General features: G+C 42.0%; 1 protein-coding gene across 4 annotated transcripts; it reads left to right on the top strand.

The window, feature by feature from the left end:
* The first annotated feature begins 28 nt into the window (after positions 1–28).
* Positions 29–23,952, top strand: p4ha3 (prolyl 4-hydroxylase, alpha polypeptide III). 4 transcript variants are annotated; one of them, XM_017682139.2, is made up of 13 exons: positions 29–528; positions 1,787–1,941; positions 2,056–2,279; positions 4,159–4,302; positions 4,394–4,445; positions 5,634–5,794; positions 7,351–7,527; positions 14,124–14,188; positions 17,350–17,509; positions 17,928–17,990; positions 18,316–18,384; positions 20,241–20,337; positions 21,539–21,729. In XM_017682139.2, exons 1-13 carry the CDS (start codon positions 338–340, stop codon positions 21,607–21,609), a joined length of 1,629 nt encoding a protein of 542 aa, XP_017537628.1. In that variant the 5' UTR covers positions 29–337; the 3' UTR covers positions 21,610–21,729. The 4 variants fall into 4 exon arrangements, with proteins under 4 accessions (XP_017537628.1, XP_017537630.1, XP_017537627.1 ...); XM_017682141.1 differs by lacking the exon at positions 21,539–21,729 and adding an exon at positions 18,799–18,883 and having other exon boundaries at positions 20,241–20,326; XM_017682138.2 differs by lacking the exon at positions 20,241–20,337 and having other exon boundaries at positions 21,539–23,952.

Here is a 23,952-nt window from a genome sequence, read left to right as displayed (position 1 = left end):
ACCCGTTTTCATATGACCTGAAATTTCAACGCGGTTAAATGTAAACAGTCGCTCTCTTGCAGCGAATAACGGAGGACCCGCTGTCCCGCTGGTTCCAGGTGGTTCTGCGTGTCCTGTTCCCTCTGAGACGCGCTGTAAGCGGTTATATCCCGTCTCTCTTCAAGCCGCTGCGTTACTCGTGTTTCCCTGCTGGTGGGAAGGTGGCGCGTGGAGCCTCAGCCTGCAGTGAGGGGAACATGCGGCGGACTGAGATGATCAGCCGCATTAAACCGAGAGAAGTCGTGGAAGAAACTCAAGCCGTCGAAGCTGTTTTTATTTTTTTCATTCCCTCGTGAAAATGCCACCAGTCCCGGGTGTCCGTCTGTTACCTGTTTGGTTTGTGATCATCACCGTGGCTGATGAATCTCTCGGGGAGATGTACACCTCGATGATGAGCGTAAAGCAGGCGATGTTATCAGAAAGGCAGCTCATTGGTTCTTTAAGAACGTACATTGATCATGAAACTCAAAGACTTGAGGACATTAAAAGGTAAGTGAACATGTTTACCGCTCGTGTCATGAACTGTAAGGTAGGTCTAAAACAGTAAGTGTAACTCACTTTAAATAACATTTGCATCCTTTTAAAGTAAACGCGAAAACTTGCAAGTGAACGAGTGAACTTTCAAGTGAACGAGGCCAAACTCACGTGCAGGGAGAATTTCCTCAATTCTTTTAGTGTTTTTTTTTGTTTTCCCACCTGTATTCCGGAAAGCCCCGCCCTTTGCTACGATTGGTGGATCAGCGTGTCTGTATGCACTTCTGTCCAATCCCATCGCACAACGAAACTCATTTGGGCCAATCGTAGGACAGGCAGGTTTTTCTAGACATGGGTGGGAAAAGTCTTTGGTCTGATTTAGAACTAGAATTTACAGCCAATGGCCGCTGTGTTCACACACTGTGACATTAGACCTCTGCACTTAACCCACCCATGCACCCACAGACATGCACACTAGTGAACACACACACTAGGTGGCAGTGAGCACACTTGCCCAGAGCGGTGGGCAGCCCTATCCAAGGCGCCTGGGGAGCAGTTGGGGGTTAGGTGTCTTGCTCAAGGGCACTTCAGTCATGGACCGTCAGCCGAGGGGATCGAACCGGCGACCTTACGGTCACAGGGCTGGTCCCCTAACCTCCAGCCCACGACTGCTGGATATTTTAGCATTATATCAAAAAACTGCAAAACAAGGGCGCCCGCGAAAGAGTCCTCAATGACAGGAGGTTTAATGGAGTTACATGGCTAAAAACCAAAAGTTAAAATAGGATCTTTTTTCAATTTTGGAACGTAGAACGATGTATTTCACTAAGCAAAGAAACGTGCCTGTATGATCCTTTTCTCTACAGCAAATGGGTTTTTAGCTGCAGGATGCTTGCGTTACTTCTGCTACGTGCTGATTGGTTGACGAGCGGCTGTTTGGCTGAGTGACTGTATTTTATAGACACTCAAACAGAACAGCGGTGTTACGTTTTATACTGTTCTGCGTTCAGGACTTTAATTCTATTCCTCTATATTAAAAAAAAGTTCAAGCATTTACAAACTATGATTTAACGCAAATGCTCCATATTAACTTTTTCATTTTGGACGTGCTCCAGAGCGCCCTCTTGTGTTTGACAAATCCCGAGGACATTATTGAGCATCACTTCTCTTGTGTAAACTGTCTGGCATTCATTTGCATGTTTTTCTTGTTAAAAGGCAAATTTGTTTGATTGTTATGAAACTGAAATATGATAAGTTCAGTATATTCTCACAGGTTCTACTCAAAGGTTTCTGCCTTTCACAATGGGATGTACAACGAACTAGCAACTGCCCTTGCTAACCCTCTGGTGGCGTTCACACTCATCAAGAGACTTCAGTCTGAATGGCCAAATTTAGTCTACAGCTATGAAGCTGAGGAAAACCTCCAAGGTGCCCTTCAAAATCTATAGCCTGCTGTTTACCCACAGATGTCTTCTTAACCATTTACCTGTCACCCCCTTCACTAGTCTTCTCCTCCTTTCAGTCATCGTTTTTGTTTTTCAGCCCTGAGGGTTGGCTACAAGCAGCTGGAAAGCAGTTTGCCCAAACTAGAAGACCTCCAAGGAGCGGCACAGGGACTGATGAGGCTCCAGGATGTCTACGCCCTTCAAGTGGAGGGACTGGTGAGAGGTCATTTCCAAAGGGTCTCTAATGGCAACACAGTTGACATCTACAAACCACCAGTGTCCACCCCTCTCTCTGGCGATGACTGCTTTCTTGTTGGAAAGGTGGGCCACGTTGAAAGAACACTGATGCTATTTGGCTTGTACTGTGTGTGAATATGGATATCAGTTGATGCGCAGTGTGGCCAGAGTTTGCGGTGTTCTCATGCAGATACATTTTCCGCCATATGTTTCCAATTGAGGTAGAATGAGATTTTAATAACACATGGGTTTGAAAATGTCTTGGTTTATACGACCATACATTTATACAAAATGATGCCCTGTACTTTCAGTAATTTCTCCTCCTTCCAGAGACTTCTCACTTGTCCTGAAACTCTGCATTATTATAGGTCACTTCTTTGACCTTAACGCTTTAAATGGCCAAGGCCCACCGGCATGTCCACAGTTCTATTACACACTGCTGTAACCCAAGAATAGCTCAACCAGTTTGCAGTGAAGTTCCTCTAGTTACTGAATAATAAGCCTGAGATTTGAAGGGGCTAAACTTGTCAGGTGTTTTACGCTGCAAACAGTGATAGTTTTTAAAATAAAATGATGTATAATTCATTCATCAGGCAAAGATGTTCATGACATTTGGTATTCTCTCCCATTTTCAGAGATATGAGGCAAGATTATATTTCCATAATCAGGTTTATAGAATCAATGGAACATTTTTATTTTGCTTTAATTTTGAAACCGAGGTTATTCCTGAAACATGTGGCATTACTTAAAGAGTCTAAATAAGAAATAAAATCTGTATTTCATTTGGATTCATCCAGATTTGTCCTTGATGTCCACACAACCACACAAAGATTATGTTAAAAATGACTAAACTTGTGTACTAAGGAGATTTTATATATATATATATATATATATATATATATAGAGATATATATAGAGATATAGATAGATATATAGATTTTATATATATTCTTAGGGAAATCCTGAGGCACTGCTAATAAAATAGACATTTCCTCACAGCTTGAAATATGTTGTGGGCCTGAAGGGAACATTCTGGACAGAGTAGATATTCAGACATTCCCATCTGAGCACACTGGAACTTCCTAATTGACATTCCATATTGAGTAGGCCCCGGTTACACGTTCTCTCTCCATCTTGTGGTGCTTTCCTGGCTGCGCTCCAGTCACCAGAGTTTAGTTTTGTGCTGAAAGCCGACGATTCAGGGATGGTGTGAAAGCCTTTCCCCCGATTCTTGTGGTCACTGGGAGAAAACTGAAGACATCTAAAATGTCAAGTGTGAAAAATGTGACACAGTAACACAGGAACACCCCATTCTCGGACATATTATTGGTCATAAAGACGTTTGCATGTTTGCAGCAATAGTGTGAAGAATAGGTGATGTTATGATCTTTGTCCTCTGAAATGATGTATTTAAACCCACCCGCCAAATTTTATTACACACTTCTGTAATGTGAGAATAGCTCAGCAAGTCCCTGTAGTTACTGAATAATAAACCTTAGTGTGTAAGGCAGTCGTGGGCTGGAGGTCAGGGAACCAGCCTCGTGACCAGAAGGTCGCCGGTTCGATCCCCAGAGCCGACAGCACATGACTGAGGTGTCCTTGAGCAAGACACCTAACCCCCCACTGCTCCATGGGTGCTGCGGATTGGGCTGCCCACCGCTCCGGGCAAGTGTGCTTACTGCCCCCTAGTGTGTGTGTGTGTGTGTGTGTGTGCTCACTAGTGTGTATGTGGCATTTCACTTCATGGATGGGTTAAATGCGGAAGTGAAATTTCCCTGCTTGTGACTAATTAGGGTCACTTAATCTAATAAGCCTGGGACTAATAAGGGATTAAAATGAGTACCTTGTGTTGGCAGGTGACATGCACTTAGGCTCTTGTTGTTATATAAGTGAGCTTCTCTTGCACTATGATGAGTAGAACTAAACTGCTATCTGTTCAGTTCATTAGTGTTCCCTTTTCCAGGTGGCCTATGATGTGGAAGATTACTACCACTCTGTGCAATGGCTGGAAGAGGCAGTGCGGCTGTTCCGAGGCATGAGCTGGAGCCCGGAACACGAGGGCACTCTGGAAGATGCCCTAGATCACTTAGCCTTCTCTCATTTCAAGGTCTGTTATTCTTAAATCAGTTTTTTTGTGGTGAAGCAGTCCTTAAGTCTGATGGTTTACATTTTTAACCCTCTTGTTTGCATTACTTCAGGCAGGAAACATCTCCTCCGCACTCAGTCTCTCTCTGGAATTGCTGCGTCGTGGTAAAGTTATCCTGTTAAATTGTCAAGAGACAACTCATAGCATGCCACGTGAAAGTGTCAGATTAAGCAGTAATTCAGCAGAAAATCACTTTTATACAGTGTATTCTTACTTTAAATGCCATCAGTTTGATAAATTCAATGCAATCAATCAAATCCAAAGAAGCAAACTTTGGACCCCAAGCGTGCCTTGGCTAATAGGCTACGTTTGGAGTAAATGTGTAAATAAGATTTTTTCCTGAATTACCTGCTTAAAACATCTCATAGAACAACTGCTGTTTCCTGAATCAAAGAATGGGATGGAGAATACAGACTGTTCGCTACGTGGCCAAAAGTATCTGGACACCTAACCATCACACCAATATGACTTGGACATTCCATTCCAAAACAAAGCATTAATATGGAGTTGGCCTCCCTTTGCAGCTATAATAGCCCACACTCATCTGGTTGTCTGGGAAGATTTTGGACTATGTCTGTGGGAATTTGTGCCCATTCAATTAAAAGAACCTTTTTGAGGTCAGGCACTGTTGGATGAGAAGGACTGGTCATCCCAAAGATGTTCTGTGGTGTTGAGGTCAGGGCTCTGTGCATACCAATGGAGTTCCTCCACGCCAAACTCATGACTGTGATTTATCACTGCTGAGAACATTTGTCCGCTGCTCCAGAGTCCAGTGGAGACAAGCTTTACACCACTCCAGCCAACACTTGGCATTGAGCATCGTAATCTTATGATAGGTGATATTTATATGCTATGTGCTTCAGCTCTTGGAGGCCCTGTTTTCATGGTCTACCACTTCATGGCTGAGCCATTGTTGCCCCTAGACGCTGCCTAGATGGGATAAATCATGCAGAGCAGAAATGTAACAAATATACACGTGGCAAAGGGGGCATCCAATAATAGTCCCATGTTTAAAGTCACTGAGCTCTTCAATGCAAGTGTCCCAGTGTCTGTACATGAAAGTTTTATGACTGTGCTTTTTTTTACTCCTGTTAGTAATGAGTGTGGCTGAAAGACCAGAACTCAGTAATTGGAAGGGCTGTCCACATACTTTTGGTCACAATGTGTAGATATTAGATAGTGGTTTCTAATGTGTCTAAAATTTCTAATATCTCTCTTATGTCATTTCTTACCATGTCACTGTACTACTGTATTGTACAATATTCACTTTGAATTTTAATCTTTCCCTCAAGATCCCTCAAACAAAAGGGTTCTGCAGAATGTGGAGAAGTATGAGAAGCTGCTGGTTGCACGTCCCAGTCTGAGCTCGGGGTCAGTGTTGAAGAGACCCAGTTCCACCTACCTAAGAACCAGGAACGCCTATGAAAGGCTTTGCCAGACCCAGGGATCTCAGGTATAACCTCAATGTGTGATAAGCAGTTTAATGACTGATTCAGTCTTCTGATCCAGGCTGCGTGCCAGTGAAAATTACTCCGGTAACCCTTTAGAGCCCATTGACATAACTAACCATGGCGTAAACGTATCATGGCAGATGGGATGGTCATGAGTTGTCATGAGTAATTTATCATAGTGTCATGAGGGTGTGAGCAATATGATATTTTGTTGTCATGGTGATAAATTACGTGTCTGCGTGGGGTTCCTCTGGGTTCTGCGGTTTCCTCCCGCAGTCCAAAGATATGCAGTCAGGCCGTTTGGACATGCTAAATTGCCCCTAGGTGTGAATGTGTCTGTCTGTCTGTCTGCCCTGCGCTGGACTGGTGACCTGTCCTGGGTGTATCCTGCCTTTTGCCCAATGAAGACTGGGGTAGGCTCCAGCACCCCCCTGCGACCCAGAAGGAGAAGTGGCTTAGAAGAAATGAGCACAGTTAGGCCAGTTTAACTGGAGTTAGTGCAGTACAATTTGTAAAATATTAATATATAACATAGTCATAGTTATAGGTTATTATTATTCTATTATTTTCATATGTGGCACTGCAGGCTCTATTTTATGTGCTCCGACTTATTCAATGTAAGAAACACTGAATATTTTGAAGCATATTGTGGAAATGTCATGATGCATTGTGATATAATATTATTGCCATTTCACCCACCCTTAGTGTTATATTACCATTACTGTTAATTGCAAAATTAGTGTGTAACATTAGTTATGATGACATAAAACACTCATGACAATTACCTGTAATGAGAACATAAAGTTCTCTTACAAAATACAAAAAAACTCAAATCTGTCATGACAACTTAACACATCATATGACATCTGCCATGACATGTTTATGGTATGTTATGTCAGGGTTGTGTAGTAGAGCTCAGGTAAAGAGCTACCACAACTTCTACATAAAACCAGCGAAAGGCTGTGAAAATGTTAGATTACGTCTGCAACTAGTCAGGCGGTTGTTTTCTTTTTATATATTCTGTTATCTATAGTGAGGATTCACTTAAAGCACATTTTAGGCCAATGAGAATATTAGTATTAAGCAAGCCGTCTAAATGAATGATAACAATGAGCTGGACTTCTTCTCATATATCCTTTCTGAAGAGAGTTCCCTCATATTCCTCCGCTGCAGGGAAAGCTGCCGGATCTAACTGGCAACCTCCCCTTTTGTGCACGTTTCTGTGGTAGAAACGACGCAGTTATATTTGGTGTCTTACTCGTGTTTAAACATCATTTGTCCATTGACAAAGTTGTTACTTTAATTATGAGGAAATGGCCATTAGTGTTCTGGCCAATTAAAACAGTAGTCCGTTTCAGAGGCTTCTTCTCACAATCCATCTTAATATGTAGATCGTAATGCTCAAGTACCAGATGAGTGGAGAATGATGCCTGTGCAGTTGTTTGTTTTGCTGCAGGGTGTGGGCTGTAAACATGTAGAGGGAGTTGAAGTTGGAAGGCTTTTTGTCGGTTGGTCTAAGATTGTGTAATTAAGGTCAGATGTATTTCTCTCCTCGCAGCCAAAGCTCTATGAAAACCCCAGCCTGTTTTGCGACTATTTCACCAATGGTAGTCCTGGTCTGCTCCTGCAACCCATGAAACGTGAGCTGGTCAGCCTGCAGCCTTATGTGGTGCTGTTTCATGATTTCGTCACGGCAGCTGAGGCCCAGAACATCAGGGACTGCGCATTGCCAGGGGTGAGTCATAGCTACAAGCAGCAAAATCTTAAAGCTGTTGATTTCTTGTTCTGTGGGGTTTAAAGAGGCATTTCGGCCAGAGAGGAACTTTTAACCTTTGATTCTTCTGTTGTAAACTTGTCTCATCTCCTCTTACTATGGGTGGGCTGTTTGAAATAGTTTTTTCCCCTCTAGCTGGCTAATGCAGAAGCCAGGTACTCTCTGTGTCTGGGCCATCGTACAATTTAAAGGCAAAGTTAGTTGCCTTAAAATAGTATTTTATTTTATTTATATAGTTTTAACACTGCAGCTAATGTTACTGCTAGGCAGCCAAATATCGCATCTGTATTTGTTAACCTCAGGGGCTACACTAGCAGTCAGGATTTCTTTATTGCGGTGGTGCAGCTTCAAGTGCTTGCTTGATATATTTGTGTAGTGCATGCTGGGTATTGTAGTGAGAGAACTGTAATGGGAAGAAAGCAAAAGAGATACATATTCTGAATTCTCTCCAATGAGCCTGAGGGATGCAAAGCTGTGCTGATGCATGTTTTAGGTGATAATGCCCATTTAAACTGGTTCATTAAGCTGCCATAGTTGCTCACAGGCATGGAATTGTATAGTGACATAGGGAAACAACTGTCAAGTTAAATTGTTTGCCCAAAAGTTTTTGTTTGTCAGTTTGTTTTGTCACATAACAAACAAAAAAAAGCTGATTTAATACACAAATGTTCAAACTCCAAGATTAGTTACCAGAAAAACAGCTGGCCTATTCAGCAACATGTCCTCCTGATTGCAGTTTGATGGCTTGCAAAGTTGGAACTCGGGGACAGCATGCATTTGTTTGTCATCAGGGAGGCATGGACTCTACAAGATCTCTGAAAGTGCCCTGTAGTGTCTGGTGACAAGATGTTAGCAGCAGATTCTTTTAGGTGTGTAAATTGTGAGGTGGAGCCGGTGTGGGTCGGACTTTTTGCTCCATTGCCTCCCTTAGATGCTGGACTTGATTGAAAGGTTGGAAATTTGGAGGCGGGGGCAACATTTTGAACCCATCGTTATGTTCCTCAAATCATTCCTCAACAATGTATGCGGGGTGGCAGGGTGCATTATGCTGCTGAAAGAGGACGTCAGATTGATGTCCATGTGATTGTCCAGAGCCAGGACACTGCCCAGAGCATCAAATGCCCTGCACGCTTGTCTTCTTCCCACACAACGACACTTCCCTAGTTAAACTGAACACCCTTACGCAACCATCCATGTGATATAACAGAAAGCAGGATAGTCATCTGACCAGGCAGCCCTCTTTCTTGCTCCAAGGTCTGGTTCCAACACTTACATGTGTACTTTTAGGTGTTTTGACAGTAGACAAAGGCCTCGCAGCACCTTACACAGCAGAGTGCAATGCGCTGTGTGCTGTGACACGTTTCTCCCATGACTGTCATTAAACATTTCTGTGGCTTGTGCCATCAAGCAGGATAGCCAGATTAATGAGCCTTGGACATTTAACATTCTGTCGCCGGATTGGGGTTTGCTCCTCCTCTGGACGCTGTCGGCAGGTACTCACCACTCCTGACTGGGAGCACCCCACAAGTCTTGCCATTTTCACCCACCGAGTCGTCTGTCCATAAGCATTTCGCCCTCGTCAAAGTCTCTGAGGTTGTCACACCTGCCCATTTCTCCCGCATCCAATACGCCAATGATGAGAACTGTTTGCTTATCGTCTCATGTATCTTAGATCTTGACCTGTGCTGTTATTACAAGATAATTAATGTTATTGGCTTCATCTGTGAGTTATTATAATGTTTTAGCACATGTGTTTATACCTCGAGAATGAAAGTAACACAGTTAAATAAGACTTATCTTGGTGTGGCTCCCACTGATGGGAGGCTAAGTGATGTGAGAGGTAATAAAATGTCATTTTTAATTTCTCAGAAAAAGTGCCAGCACAGGCAATGATGCAGCACAAACAAATAGAAAGATTTTTATTCCATTTCTGGTCATACAGGACTCTTGTAAGCATCTTGGAAGTCTAATAGATATACTCTCACATGTATTTCTGATCATTTGAAATTATTAGATGATTGTTAAATAGTGATGCTCTTATTGAATCACTTGAAATGTCCAATCAAAAGGAGTCGGTTGCCCCGATTTGATTCAGAGTTTCAGAATCTGGGTTTCACATTGGCTAAGGCTGTCAGGACCACTGGATGCATGTTTATACATTATCAGTGCAAATGTTTTAAAACTTTCACTCCTGACATTACATATTTAAGTCTGTGCATAGAATAAAATCCTTCATACATTTGGTGTGTGGCTTTGAAGGGGAGCAGACTCTATAAAGCTACTGTTAGACTGTTAATTCACATCATTCAGCTGTTGCTAAGAATCCTAAAACTCTCCTAAAAAAGTCAAAGTTAATCTCTCTCACTCTTTCTGCCTCTCTCCCTCTTACACTTCCATCCCAAATGGTGCTGACAAGAAAGAAAGAGGCTGGCATAGGGCTGCTGCTATATTTTAACCCTAACCCTAACTACCCCTTTATTAGACTGCTGCTCCTTTTCACAGTCAGTGACGGATCTGAGACTTCCAGAAAGCCTAATGTGATGATTTTTTCCTCACAAAACTGGGCTCACTTTCTTAGAAATCAAAACGTGATTGGAGGATTTCTTGGTCGCTTTGTAATTATGCTGATGGTTAATTAAAGGCTTTAGGCTTTCTCTTCAGCTCTTGAAGTTCTAACCAGTAGGAAAGATCACTTTACTATGTCTACCGAAATAACACAGATAAAAACTATTACTGACTGAGCATTTCCAGCATTTAACCCTTTTGATTCCGCCCAAAACTTACCAATGAAACGAGTAGTGCTGTAATACTTGCAGAGTTTGAACACCAGCTCAATTCTACTGAAGAAACATTTCTTAAAAATTACAAACATGTATTTCACAGAAAAACTTTGCTTTCTAACGACGCCTATTAATGGCTTTCAGCTGGCTCACTGAAAAAAAAACAAGTCATATTTTATAAAACTAATAATGAATGCAGTATTGCTGCAGGGGGCAGTCGTGGGCAGGAGGTTAGGGAACTGGCCCTGTGACCGGAAGGTCTCCGGTTTGATCCCCAGGGCCGACAGTCCATGACTGAGGTGTCCTTCAGCAAGACACCTAACCCCCAACTGCTCCCCGGGTGCCGTGGATAGGGCTGCCCACCGCTCCGGGCAATTGTGCTCACTGCCCCCTAGTGTGTGTGCTCACTAGTGTGTATGTGGTGTTTCACTTCACGGACGGGTTAAATGCGGAGGTGGAATTTCCTCGTTTGTGGGATTAAAAGAGTATCACTTAACTTAGTAAGATTGCCTCGCTTTTTTTCTGCCATCAGTATTGTTGGATACTTTCTAACAGTGTCTGTCAGTGTCTGTCAGCTGGCTCACTGAGATAAAAGCAAGCCCTATTTTGTAAAACAAACAATGACAGCAGTAAAAGGAAATAAAGAACAGTCGTGTTTACATAAATAAGAAGAGCATTTTCTTGAGGGGGTAGTGACTCACTGTTTTAACCAAATCCTACCATTTTTTTCCACCACCCATCTCCCGTTTTCCTTCAGCGTTTAGGCTGACAGATATGACCATTCATTAAAGCTGTTCACTGCAAAAGTGAACTGTGTTATCACTGTGTGAACTGTGTGGCATGCTGCTCACATCTGCCTCCGATATTAGACGGATAGAATAGACTGTTCTGTGTGTGAAATGAAGATGCTTTGTGAAAATTGAGGCTTGGACAATATGACCATAATTTTGGGATAATGGAGAAGAACAGTGTGGCTCCAAACACTCAACGAAAACGTTCTGAGCCGCAGACCATTTCTGGATGGCCTTCCACTCCATAGCTTATGGAAACTATTCATGACTAGTAATGGCTGGCCCACAACACAGAGAGAGCGACTGTTCCAAGTTTCTGTTCTGAATCCTTTACTCTGGGAGCCACAAGGAAATCAGAACAATCTTTTTTTGTTTCCTGGCCCTTTAAGAAACGCCATCATCACTGCTTTCATCATTGCGTTACCATCTGATGATGCTTCAGAGGGCTGATTGAAAACAGACGCTGTGAACGCATCAATTAGGAAGTATCAGTTGTGCCAGCGATGCCATCAGTTATTCCACTGAGTACGACTCCACTCTGTCATCTTTGTGTGGGCAGACTGAAAAAATCTCACTCCCTTTGCAGTGGTTGGGTTCTGACATTGTGGTCCCTTCCATGAAACTGCTGCACAAAGACACCTGGGAAAATCCCTTTTATATTAACCATTTATTGCACATGTGTTAGGCTCCAGTCCTGGCGGGCCAGAACACTGCACACTTTACCACACCACCTCATTAAACACACCTGATTCAGCTCATCAGCTAATTATCAAGGCTTTTATAAACTGAGTTCAGAGCAGTAGAGAAGAGTAAACACTAATCTCCGCAGCATTTTGGCCTGGAAGGTCACCAGTTTGACATGCCTGATTTACTGTTTAGCAAAAAAAAAATTAATCTACTCTTCTTCTTTAATAAAGTGACTTTGTCAAATGCATTTTCACATATGAAGAATATAATCTGACAAAGCCAAACGCAGATGCACAATTTGGCCAAAAATACATGGACAGCCCTCCTAATGACTGAGTTCAGGTGTGTCACCCACACCTATTGCAAGCAGTTGTATAAAATCAAGGACATAGCCCTGCGATCTCCATAAACACTGGCAGTAGAAGGGGGCATATTGAGGAGCCCAGTGACTTTAAACATGGCACTGCCATAGGAGACCACCTTTGCCACAAGATAGACAAAGCACTTCTTGTAAGTCGCTCTGGATAAGAGCATCTGCTAAGTGCTGTAAATGTAAACGTAAGTCAGTTTGTGAGATTTCTGTCCTGCTAGATCTGCCCTAGTCAACTGTAAGTGCTGTTATTGTGAAATGGAAATGTCTAGGACCAACAGCAGCTTAGCCATGAAGTGGTAGATGCTGAATTGCATAGCATGTAAAAAATCACATATTTTCTGTTGCATTACTCACTGCACAGTTCAGTACTGCCTCTGTAACATTAGCACAAAAACTGTTTGTCAGGATCTGCATTAAATGAGTTTCCATGGCCAAGAAGCTGCACATAAGCCTTATGTCACTGTGCATCAGCAAGTGCTGTAGTCATAGTGCTGACAGGCTGAAGTTAGTCATTTACGCTGCCTTGTATTTGAATCAGGGTGGTCAAATCTTATAACTTGTGTATTATAGTGTATTATTTAGTTGCAGCTTAGCATTCACCGCAGAAACTTCTATCTGAAATACATTTTTTTAGATTGAATAAAATAACTAATTATTATGACATGTGATTCCAAACTTCAAAATGCTAGTACATATTAAGAAAAATATCACATATAATACAAACATATATATGGCCTTTTATTAGATATATTGATCATTCTACAGAGCTGGTTCATAATCAGAGCCAAAAATACATTACAGACTTTCAACTGACTTGGACTTTAGATTAAGTCTTTTTGCTTTGAGTGACCCTAAAACGATTGTTATTTTATTTAAAAATGGTTGAACATTAAATTTTGTCACTACCAAAGCAATCATAACAAGCCCAAAACTTTTCCAAGTGTTTCACTGGTGACTGCTTTGGAAGTGATAATTTAAGCTAGACCAAAACTCAGAAACTCTAGCCAGTACATGCCTAGCAAACACAACTTTAAACAGACACGAACTCATAGAATTTTTCGTTAAAACACAAAACATAACGTGGGGCGAGGAGGCGGACGCATACGCTGAGATAAGCGAGATTTATTAAGGGCAAATCCAGGGTCGTAGTCGAGACAGTCCAGGTTCCAATAATCTACACCGAGTTGAGGGTGGACAGACATAACTAAGAACCAAGATAAACACAACAGAAAAACACAGCAAACAAATCAAAACGCGGCAAACGACAATTCAAACTACAAACAAAGATCCAAACAGGACAAGGACAAAGTCCAGCAAAGACCAAGTGCAAACACAGGGCTTAAATACAACAGGGATTAACGAGGGACAGGCGGAAAACAGGTGGGGACAATCAGGGGAGGAGTAACCAAACAAGGGGCGTTTGTTTTGGTTTTGTAACTCCGCCCCTGATTGTTTGCACCTGTCACTTGTTATCCCTGTGTGTTTGCCCTTTGTCTTCGCTGGTCGTTGTTTGCTCGTTGTGTTTGTGCTGTTTGCTCCTTCACATCCTGTTTAGTGTTTTATCTTGTCATGTCCGTCCCCCGATCGCTTCGTATTGGCTCTATGACCTTGGACTGTTGACCACGACCCTGGATTTGCCCTCAATAAAAGTCGCTTACCTCCGCACATGCGTCCGCTACATCGCTCCCCGTTACAATATGAAAACATGGGACAGTGTTTTTTTTTTTTTATAATTTTTTATTAATTTATTAAAAAATCTTTCGACTTCACGTTAAAAGAAGATCTTTCAAAAACAACATAAAATAAATTAAGTCTTGCGTTCAGAAGTTTATTGGCCCACATTATTTCACTTTGTGACCTATTCCGTTTGCAGAAACTCTGTTTCTAATTATTTTCTATTTTGCGTGATCTTCTTACTCACTTTAGCTAAGAAGATCAGTTGTGGCATCAGGAGTGAACCAGACCACTGTCGACTACCGCATCAGCAAGAGGTAATAAATGTTGATTACAAGCCTTAGTTCAGACAGTTTCTATGGGAGGGGCACTCACTGCTGTCATAATAGCATTAAACGCTACACTGCAGCAATAGATTACATGTTTAGTTTTAGTGTAATGTGGGTAAAATAACAGTGCGATTGCTGTTAAGCTAACTCATAACATTATGAGACTGTAAACAGATTATTCCATTTCAGAAACAGAAATAGTAAGTTGCCCATTAAGTTACAGAACTCACACAAAAGCTGCTTTTCTTAACACTAAACTCTATTTGTTGCATAAATATGGACTGTGAAGTTATGATATTCTGCTCTGTGCAGATTAGAATTAGTCGTGGTTGTGTCACCTTAAATGAATGAAAGCCAAGTACTGTTACTTCTGTTTTTGATATCTTCACAGTAATATTCCTCATGTTTTTGCATGTTTGACATCTTAACTTTAGTGTGTGTTAAAGGGAACTAAGTTGTACAATATATGGCCAAACGTATGTACAGTGCATCCGGAAAGTATTCACAGCGCTTCACTTTTTCCACATTTTGTTTTGTTACAGCCTTATTCCAAATTGAATTAAATTAATCTTTTTCCTCTAAATTCTACACAAAATACCCCATTGTGACCATGTGAAAAACGTTTTCTCGAGAGTTTTGAAAATTTATTAAAATTAAAAAACAAAGAAATCATATTTACATAAGTATTCACAGCCTTTGCTTAATACTTTGTAGAACCACCTTTGGCAGCAACTACAGCCTCAAGTCTTTTTGAATATGATGCCACAAGCTTGGCACACCTATCTTTAGGCAGTTTTGCCCATTCTTCTTTGCAGTACCTCTGAAGCTCCATCAGGTTGGATGGGAGACGTCTGTGCACAGCCATTTTCAGATCTCTCCAGAGATGTTCAATCGGATTCAAGTCTGGGCTCTGGCTGGGCCACTCCAGGACATTCACAGAGTGGTCCTGAAGCCACTGCTTTGAGATCTTGGCTGTGTGCTTCGGATCGTTGTCCTGCTGAAAAATGAACCGTCGCCCCAGTCTGAGGTCAAGAGCGCTCTGGAGCAGGTTTTTATCCAGGATGTCTCTGTACATTGCGGCATTCATCTTTCCCTCTATCCTGACTAGTCTGCCAGTTCCTGCTGCTGAGAAACATCCCCATAGCATGATGCTGCCACCACCATGCTTGACTGTAGGGATGGTATTGGCCTCGTGATGAGCAGTGCCTGGTTTCCTCCAAACATGACGCCTGGCATTCACACCAAAGAGTTCAATCTTTGTCTCATCAGACCAGAGAATTTTGTTTCTCATGGTCTGAGAGTCCTTCAGGTGCCTTTTTGCAAATTCCAGACGGGCTGCCTTGTGCCTTTTACTAAGGAGTGGCTTTCGCCTGGCCACTCTGCCATACAGGCCTGATTGGTGGATTGCTGCAGAGATGGTTGTCCTTCTGCAAGGTTCTCCTCTCTCCACGGAGGAACGCTGGAGCTCTGACAGAGTGATCATTGGGTTCTTGGTCACCTCCCTGACCAAGGCCCTTCTCCCCCGATCGCTCAATTTAGACGGCCGGCCAGCTCTAGGAAGAGTCCTGGTGGTTCCGAACTTCTTCCATTTACGAATGATGGAGGCCACTGTGCTCATTGGGACCTTCAACGCAGCAGTAATTTTTCTGTATCCTTCCCCAGATTTGTGCCTCGAGACAATTTTGTCTCGGAGGTCTACAGACAATTCCTTTGACTTCATGCTTGGTGTTTGCGCTCTGACATGCAGTCAACTGTGGGACCTTATATAGACAGGTGTGTGCCTTTCCAAATCATGTCCAATCAACCACAGGTGGACTCCATTTAAGCTGTAGAAACATCTCAAGGATGATCAGTGGAAACAGGATGCACCTGAGCTCAATTTTGAGCTTCATGGCAAAGGCTGTGAATACTTATGTAAATATGATTTCTTTGTTTTTTAATTTTAATACATTTTCAAAACTCTCGAGAAAACTTTTTTCACATGGTCACAATGGGGTATTTTGTGTAGAATTTTGAGGAAAAAGATTAATATAATTAAATTTGGAATAAGGCTGTAACAAAACAAAATGTGGAAAAAGTGAAGCGCTGTGAATACTTTCCGGATGCACTGTATGACATGGCTCCTAATTGGGGCTCCATTGGGGGCAGTCGTGGGCTGGAGGTCAGGGATCTGGCCCTGTGACTGGAAGGTCGCCGGTTCGATCCCCAGTGCTGACAGTCCATGACTGAGGTGTCCTTGAGCAAGACACCTAACCCCCAACTGCTCCCCGGCATCATGGATAGGGCTGCCCACCGCTCCGGGCAAGTGTGCTCACTGCCCCCTAGTGTGTATGTGGTGTTTCACTTCACGGATGGGTTAAATGCGGAGGTGGAATTTCCCTGGTTGTGGGATCAAAAAAGTATCACTTATCACTTAATCTTAATCTTAATTGTTGAGTTCAGGTGTTTCGAGCCACATCTATTGTTAACAGGTGTATAAAATAAAGCCCATACCAATGTGATCTCCATAGACAAACCCTGGAGGCAGAATAAGTCATAGTGATAAGCTCAGTGATTTTAAATGTGGCTGTCATAGGCATGCCACCTTTGCCACATGTCATTTAGTAAAATTTTACACCGTCACAGGTCATTATGAGCAGTGGAAACATGTTCGCTTGAGTGATGAATCATGCTTCACTCTCTGGCAGACTAATGGATGAATCTGGGATTGGCAGATGCCAGGAGGACTACTGGAACGCATAGTGTCAACATAAAGTTTGGTGGAGGAGGGATAATGTTGTGGGGCTGTTCAGGGTTTGGGCCCCTTAGTTCCAGCGAAGGGTAACGTTAACATTTTTAGGCAATGCTTTCATCTCTGTAAAGACATGGTTTGATGAGTTTGTGTGTAGGAACTCCAGTGGCCTGCATAGCCCTGACGTCAGCACCACTGAACACTTTAGGGATGAATTAGAACGTCAATTGTGAGCCAGGCCTTCTTGTCTAACATCAGTGCCTGAATTGAGGCTGCTATAGCCACTAAAGGGCAGGGGCGTGACCACTCCATATTATTGCTCATCGTTTTGGAATGAGATGTCCAGCAATCTCAAACAGGCGTGATGGTCAGTTGGCCATAATGCATATCTCATAGGTTGTGTTTGTTCGTCTTTCAGTGCATGGCTGAAGGACTCAGCGCATCCCACCATTATCAAGGTGGACCAACGCATCACTTTGCTAACAGGCCTGAATGTGCAGCTTCCCTACGGTGAACATCTGCAAGTAGTGAACTACGGCATTGGAGGACATTACGAACCACATTTTGATCATGCTACAGTGAGTAGGTCCTTTATCTTTAGTAAAATAGCAGAGAGGGCAATTAAACATGAATGAGATAAAGGGTTTCCATAGCTCTCTCATTAGGCCAACTTTAGTAATGACATGCCTTCAGCGGAGTCTTTTAAAAGATAAGGTTGATATTAATAGCCGTAGATTGGATCTCCTTTTCCGGGTGATTTTACCTTTCATTTTGCCTTGATTTGTTTGACCTGCCAGAAAGGCTGATAATGATGCAATGCTTTGATGATGTGATCTGTCAGTTTGTGGCAAGCATGTTCATATAAAGGCACTGACTCAGTTGTGGAAAATTTCAGTGTTTAGTGAGTGATTGATGAGATTTTCAAGTTCAGGCTGGGTAACAGATCCAGACTTGTAATGCGTTCATGCTTTTTTTCCCTTTTCATCTCCCTGCCAGTCTACATCCAGCCCATTGTACAGACTCAGTTCTGGAAACCGAATGGCCACGTTTATGATATACGTAAGTCAATGGTGTCTTATCGTCTCCTGCCTGTGCGCTCTCAGTGCTACTGTGTGCATATTTTACATATCAGTAGGAGAGCTCACTGAAGCATGTAAGATTTTCCAATAACGTAATTCAACCCAGTCTCCCAGCCTCCGACCCCCTGCCAAAAAAGTCATATACAGCCTTTTCTCCAAGGAAAACATTCCTGTCAGTGCAATGCGAGAGAGTCGGTGTGTGAGTGTTGGACAAGCGACAAGCTCAGCTGTGCCATGGGCTATATTGAATGATGTGTTTACTGAGATTAACACCGAGTGAATGAGAACATTGTGATGCATTGCAGCTCAGCTCTGTAGAAGCTGGAGGATCCACGGCCTTCATCTACGCCAACTTCAGTGTCCCTGTAGTGGAGGTACTGCAAATCTCATACATTCAGCACGTTGCATTCACGTTTAGATCAAATAAGGGTGTATCAATACATCAGTGTGCATCAGTGGAGATGGGCACCATTAGCTGCGTTCTAATAATTATGCCATTGTTTTATTATTTAAACATAAGTTAGCGTATCCACGGCAACACATTCGGTGTCATACATTACTTTCTCAGCTCCCTCAGCGGTAGATTGGGTTGGAGGTAATGCAGTGCAAAGTGACACGTCACAGTAAAGCTGTGATTGAATATTTTGTCAAATATTATTTCGAATATTTAAATATTCTGTAAGAATAAGGAAGGTTAAGGCATGTTTCGCTTTAATCATAATGTTTTTAATCTTATTGTTATTTTAAATGATTACATTTCTTTTTATTATTACTGTTATTTATTCCAGAAACTTGAAATACTACAAGGCATTGGAAAACTCTGGCACCTCTGACTAGGCTGCTGGACTGTATGAACTGAGTAACTTTTAAGAAGTAAATAATACGTTACACACGTTAGTGCTGATTTCTTATTATTAGTTTCTATAAGTTTTATTCTGCTCTGTACAGAAAGTTTAGCTCGACTCGATTTTCATTCAGAAACTCACGTTTTATTCCTACAGATTTGATTTTGAGGCAGCTGTTTTTAAGATAGATTAAATAGCATTAGCTATTCATACCCCCTTTAAATGATTGGTAATGATGATTCTGTGATTGGCTATATCTATATACTAAAAGTACTGCAAAATGTTCTTTCTCGTAGGTACAGTTGTATGCAAAAGTCAGATCAAATGACATATTTTGTTGATTTTCTAAGTGAAAATAAGCAAACACATCCAGAGAACACACTTCTGCACATTTTGAAACACGGTTACTGTTTATTTAATGAATTTAACATATGGGAATAGAAAATAAAACATGTCCTGTGCGAACCTTATATCACATTGTATGCTTGCTATAACAAATGTTAAATTTTGCATTACATTTAGCAAATAAATACAAATTACACGCTAAAATATTTAGTAAAATGCCATATTTAAGTGTGTTCCCTGTAGAGGGTTTGTTCACTTATTTTCACTTAGAAGATCAATAAAACAGGGGAGGTTCAAAATTCTACATGCGGCTGTAAATGGGTTTTATGGGATAACATGGAAGTAAATGAATGAGTAGTGTAATTTGTTTTTCTAGGATGTGATAATTAATTCCATTACAGTTTGTGAGAAGTCGCTAGGCATTTTTAATGGATGGCTTTTTGAGTAATTACACCAATTACACCACCAACGCTGATAGTAATTTGTGCAACATCTTGGAAAAGTCACTCCTGTCCTTCATTAAAGTTCATAATATTGGAAGAATATCAAATTGTAAACCAGTATTGTGACTTAAATCATAAGCTGAATGTACCTGTTCAGCCGTAACATCAAGTCAAGTCAAAATGGCACAGATTCCACCGTCTAAAGCGATGCAGGGAGATGAGCTTGTTTCTTTCGAGGCCCAGCGTTTTGAGCGTTTCATTATGGTATGTGTGGTTGTTGTTAGAAGGTATCCTGTTACACTGGAGGCTTTGTGTTGGGGGCATGAATAAGACTCTAGTAAATGAGCTGTGGCTGAAGCACTACTGATGCCTAGTGAAAATCTGACCCTTTGACCTTCATGGCCTGTGGGCTTTCACCACCTGTGGCGAAGCCTTTTGGAGATGGGTTATCATAACAGTCATAAGCACTGACCTATAATCTGTCTATCTACAAATAACTCATTTCAAAAGTAAGAAAAGACGGTTGTAACTAGTGCACGTTGTGTTGTAATGTTGCTTTTATGCATCTTTATGCTTGTGTGCCTGTCTTTCCTCCAGAATAGTGCTCTCTTCTGGTGGAACCTTCATAGAAACGGCCAAGGCAATGGAGACACTCTACATGCAGGTTGTCCAGTCCTCATAGGCGATAAATGGGGTATGGTTTCTGTGCCATAATCATTTATTAACAACATTATGATTATTACTGGGCTAATGAGGAACATCTGCACGCCGTTACATCTAGAAAGAACCAGAAAGACTCAGCGCTGTTTTAACAAAACCTCACATCTGCAAAATGATAAGTCATGTATGTTCTTTAGGGGGCCGTTTCAGCCAAACTGAAAAGGGCCATGTCTTACCAGAGCGTTATCCATTTAGCTTGCTTCCTCCACAGCCATCGCTGACTTGCACATACAGACGTGGCCTCCTGTTAGGTTGCAGATAAGTCTCTAAGTGACTGTGGTGTGGCTGTGAATTCTTACTGATTTGCACATATTTCATTTCCATAATGAATGAGAACAACATTACCATTTTTAAAGAAGTACCACTTTTTTAGATATAAGTGAAGCGGATATAATAACCTGACACAAACAGTTTGCTTCTGTTTTCTTTGGCCCCTTAATGTGTCCAGGTTTACGAACTGCTGCTGTAGAGTAAGATTTAAAGACTAAAGCCGAAAGACTAAAATTGCCACCGTTTCTGTGGCTGAAAGGGTGAAAATGTGTCTCTGGCACCCATTTTGTGCTAAATAGAGATAGAATCACTCTTTTGTTTATGATTTGTTGGATGATTATTTGCTGAGTTTAACTAAACTTTTTATATTTGGTATTTTATATTTTATAACATTTCTTATATTTATGTTTTTTCCATTACGTTAAACTTGCAGGTACATCCATTTTCCATTCTCCATCAGGGTCGCGGGACTTGCAGATACAAAAACACCTAATTGTGTTCCTTTTAGAGGATGTTCTACCTTAGTTTCACACGGACGATCATCAGAAACCTTTTAATTTGACCAAGGATGTTCAAACTTTTGCATATGACCCTAAAACAGATCCGTGCTCTCTGATCGTCTATGTTATACTTGTGTAATAAGTTTACAAAGCGGCGTGATTGCAGTCATTGCCTTGAATCTTAAGCTTCTGTTTGCAGAGTCAGCTGAACTTTTCCACTGTGTCAATCTCGCAACTCTTAGCACAGCACTCAAAATGTTTACCTAGGGTCAAACAGAGTGTAGACATGACGCAGGTGCTCCAGCAACTTTACCTGTCTAGACCTTTTAGAAAAAACATTTCAAACATTTCCACATTATTCTCGTGGTGAATAAGAACAGTTTTGTGTGTGTTTGTCTCTTTCAGTGGCTAACAAATGGGTGCACGAGTATGGGCAGGAGTTTCAGCGCCGCTGCAGTCCTGACCCCGAGGAGTGACGAGAGATTCTGGGACCGCCAGGAGTACAAGAGCCGGAGTGCACAATGGAGCAGCGCAGGTCAAAAAGGAGGCGGGGGCCCAGCCAGGAGCTGGCCTACCCGCCTGACTGTACGAGTGATTTAATGGCAGCAGCTCCAAGAAAAAGGGTGAGCTGCATAGACACTGGTGAAGTGAGTGTGAGTGTGCGTATTTGGCAGTCAGCCACAAAACCAAGCTGGCCCCTTTGCTCGTGCTCTATAGGCGGTGAGCACACATCATTTCTGTTAGCTCCACAAGCCCAGGATCACGTCCAGAACCAGTTTATTTTCTCAAAAAGCAGTGCAAGCATCTCCTCTCCCATGGAAGACAAATGCACTGTGCGTAGAACTCCAGGACACTGTTTGATTGAATGGGAAAATACACATTTATTTTCGTATTGACTGCAATATTCATCCATAATTGGAATGATGTGTTCTTTGGCATTTGGAATAATCAACAGCTGGCAAAAAATGTTAATATCATGTGTGGTTTTTATATTTTACATGTTTTACATACATCCATAGTCTGACAAACACTGCCATCTCTTTCATATTCCAGCCACGTCATGCTCCACTTTAAGCCTTAATTTAGTCAGAAGCTGTTAGAGGAGAATTCCAGTGATCTTTCAAAGTGACGTAATTATAAATGAATGAGATTTAAACAAAGTCATTCAGAGCCTGTTTACACTTTGTGTTTGTCTTGCGATGGACTGGCGACCTGTCCAGGGTGTTTCTTGCTTTCTGCCCAATGACTGCTGGGATAGGCACCAACACCCCCAGCAACACCCCCAGAAGCATTTGCTTAGATAATGTGTGTGTGTGTGTGTGTGTGTGTGTGTGTGTGTGTGTGTGTGTGTGTGTGTGTGTGCGTGTGTGTGTGTGTGTGTGTTTTCCATTTCCAGATTGTGTCTGGATATACTTTGATCAGATTCCATTAACAATTTTCACTAAAATGTGTCTCCAGTGTTACCAGATGAGATCTAACACAGTCTTTTGTGGACCTTTTCCACTGTATTGATACGAGACGACGGAGTTGAAGCCGACTCCTGCTGTAGGGAACTTCAGCCTCCATTATCTTTCAGTTCCTTGTTTATTTTCTCACCTGCTAGTCAGTATTTGGCAGATGGGTTTCCACTCATGGAATGGAAAAACAAAACACACTGTGTTTACACTCGTGTTAAATGTGGTCAAGATCACCTCCGAATGTGGTTTGAGGGGTCCGATCGTAATCCAATCTCAATGTGTCCACAGGGTCCACAGCTTTTCGTGCAGTCAAGTGAGATCCAAATGTGATTTGATCACCAAAAATGCATGTTAGTGTGAACAGGCCCTTTTAGTGTAGAGGAACCTTCTGACGTACTCGTTGTTTTACAGTGATGGTGACAGGGACGAGGGACCACGCTGTGCAACATAGCAGTGTAGCTGGGCTCTATGATGCGTCATTATTGTTGCGCATGCTAGGAGAAATTAACCCTGTGCAAATACAAAAAAGATCGCAGCCACACGTGTGCGAGAGATCGTCCTGTGTGCGTCTTCATTCTACTGTCTTGTCCAGAATTTGTCGTCAGTCACAGTCAGGACGGAATATAAATATATTTGTAAACAAAATTCCTCGCAATGTACAGAAGGCCTAGAAGTTGTTTTGTTTGGGGCTGTGATGTCATACATAAAGACGGCAATGATTTAGAGATTTTGCAGTTTGCTTGCTGAAAAAAATAAGTCAGCGCAAAAAACTTTAAGAGCTGACGCACCACCTTCTGTACCTACTCCCTTTACTACCTTTAGCCTATATACCATTTTCAGCCTGTTCATTTTTAAAGTAGCTGACTAAAATTACATGCTAAATAACACAGAGTCTTATCGTGAAATAATACACTATTTCCTGTTTTGAAAAGAATGTCTCCAAAGTGCTGGCGTGGGTTTCTGGTGTGGGCTGGTCCGAGTTCCTTTGCAGTCAAAGACGCAGAAAAAAACTGGTAATAGCGCCACATTAATGTAGAGAATAAAATATGGTCACGACTGGCCCCTCTCAGTCCTGTCCATGTGTTCATGTTGTGTTTTGGTTTAGCCCACGTCTTCTTTGTTTTGGTTTTGTAGTCCAGCCCCCTTGTTTAGTGACTCCGCCCCTGATTGTTCCCACCTGTGTCTTGTGATCCCTTGTTGGCCCTGTTGTATTTTGCCCTTTGTCTGAACTGTTGCTGTATTGTGTTCTCGTTTGATTCAGTGTTCATTTGGTCATGTCTGTCCCTCCTGCTCTCCGTGTTGGATCTTTGACCCTGGACCGTTGTGACTATGACCCTGGATTTGCCCTTAATAAACATTGCT

Source organism: Pygocentrus nattereri, chromosome 17, assembly GCF_015220715.1.
Source record: "Pygocentrus nattereri isolate fPygNat1 chromosome 17, fPygNat1.pri, whole genome shotgun sequence".
NCBI lineage: Eukaryota > Metazoa > Chordata > Actinopteri > Characiformes > Serrasalmidae > Pygocentrus > Pygocentrus nattereri.
This window is presented reverse-complemented; position numbering and strand designations above follow the sequence as displayed.

Coding starts and splice junctions, on each gene's coding strand:
- p4ha3 (XM_017682138.2), top strand. CDS start 338: ATGCCACCAGTCCCGGGTGTCCGTCTGTTACCTGTTTGGTTTGTGATC. Junction 14,189..17,349: donor GACTACCGCATCAGCAAGAG/GTAATAAATGTT, acceptor TTCGTCTTTCAG/TGCATGGCTGAAGGACTCAG. Junction 17,510..17,927: donor CACATTTTGATCATGCTACA/GTGAGTAGGTCC, acceptor TCTCCCTGCCAG/TCTACATCCAGCCCATTGTA.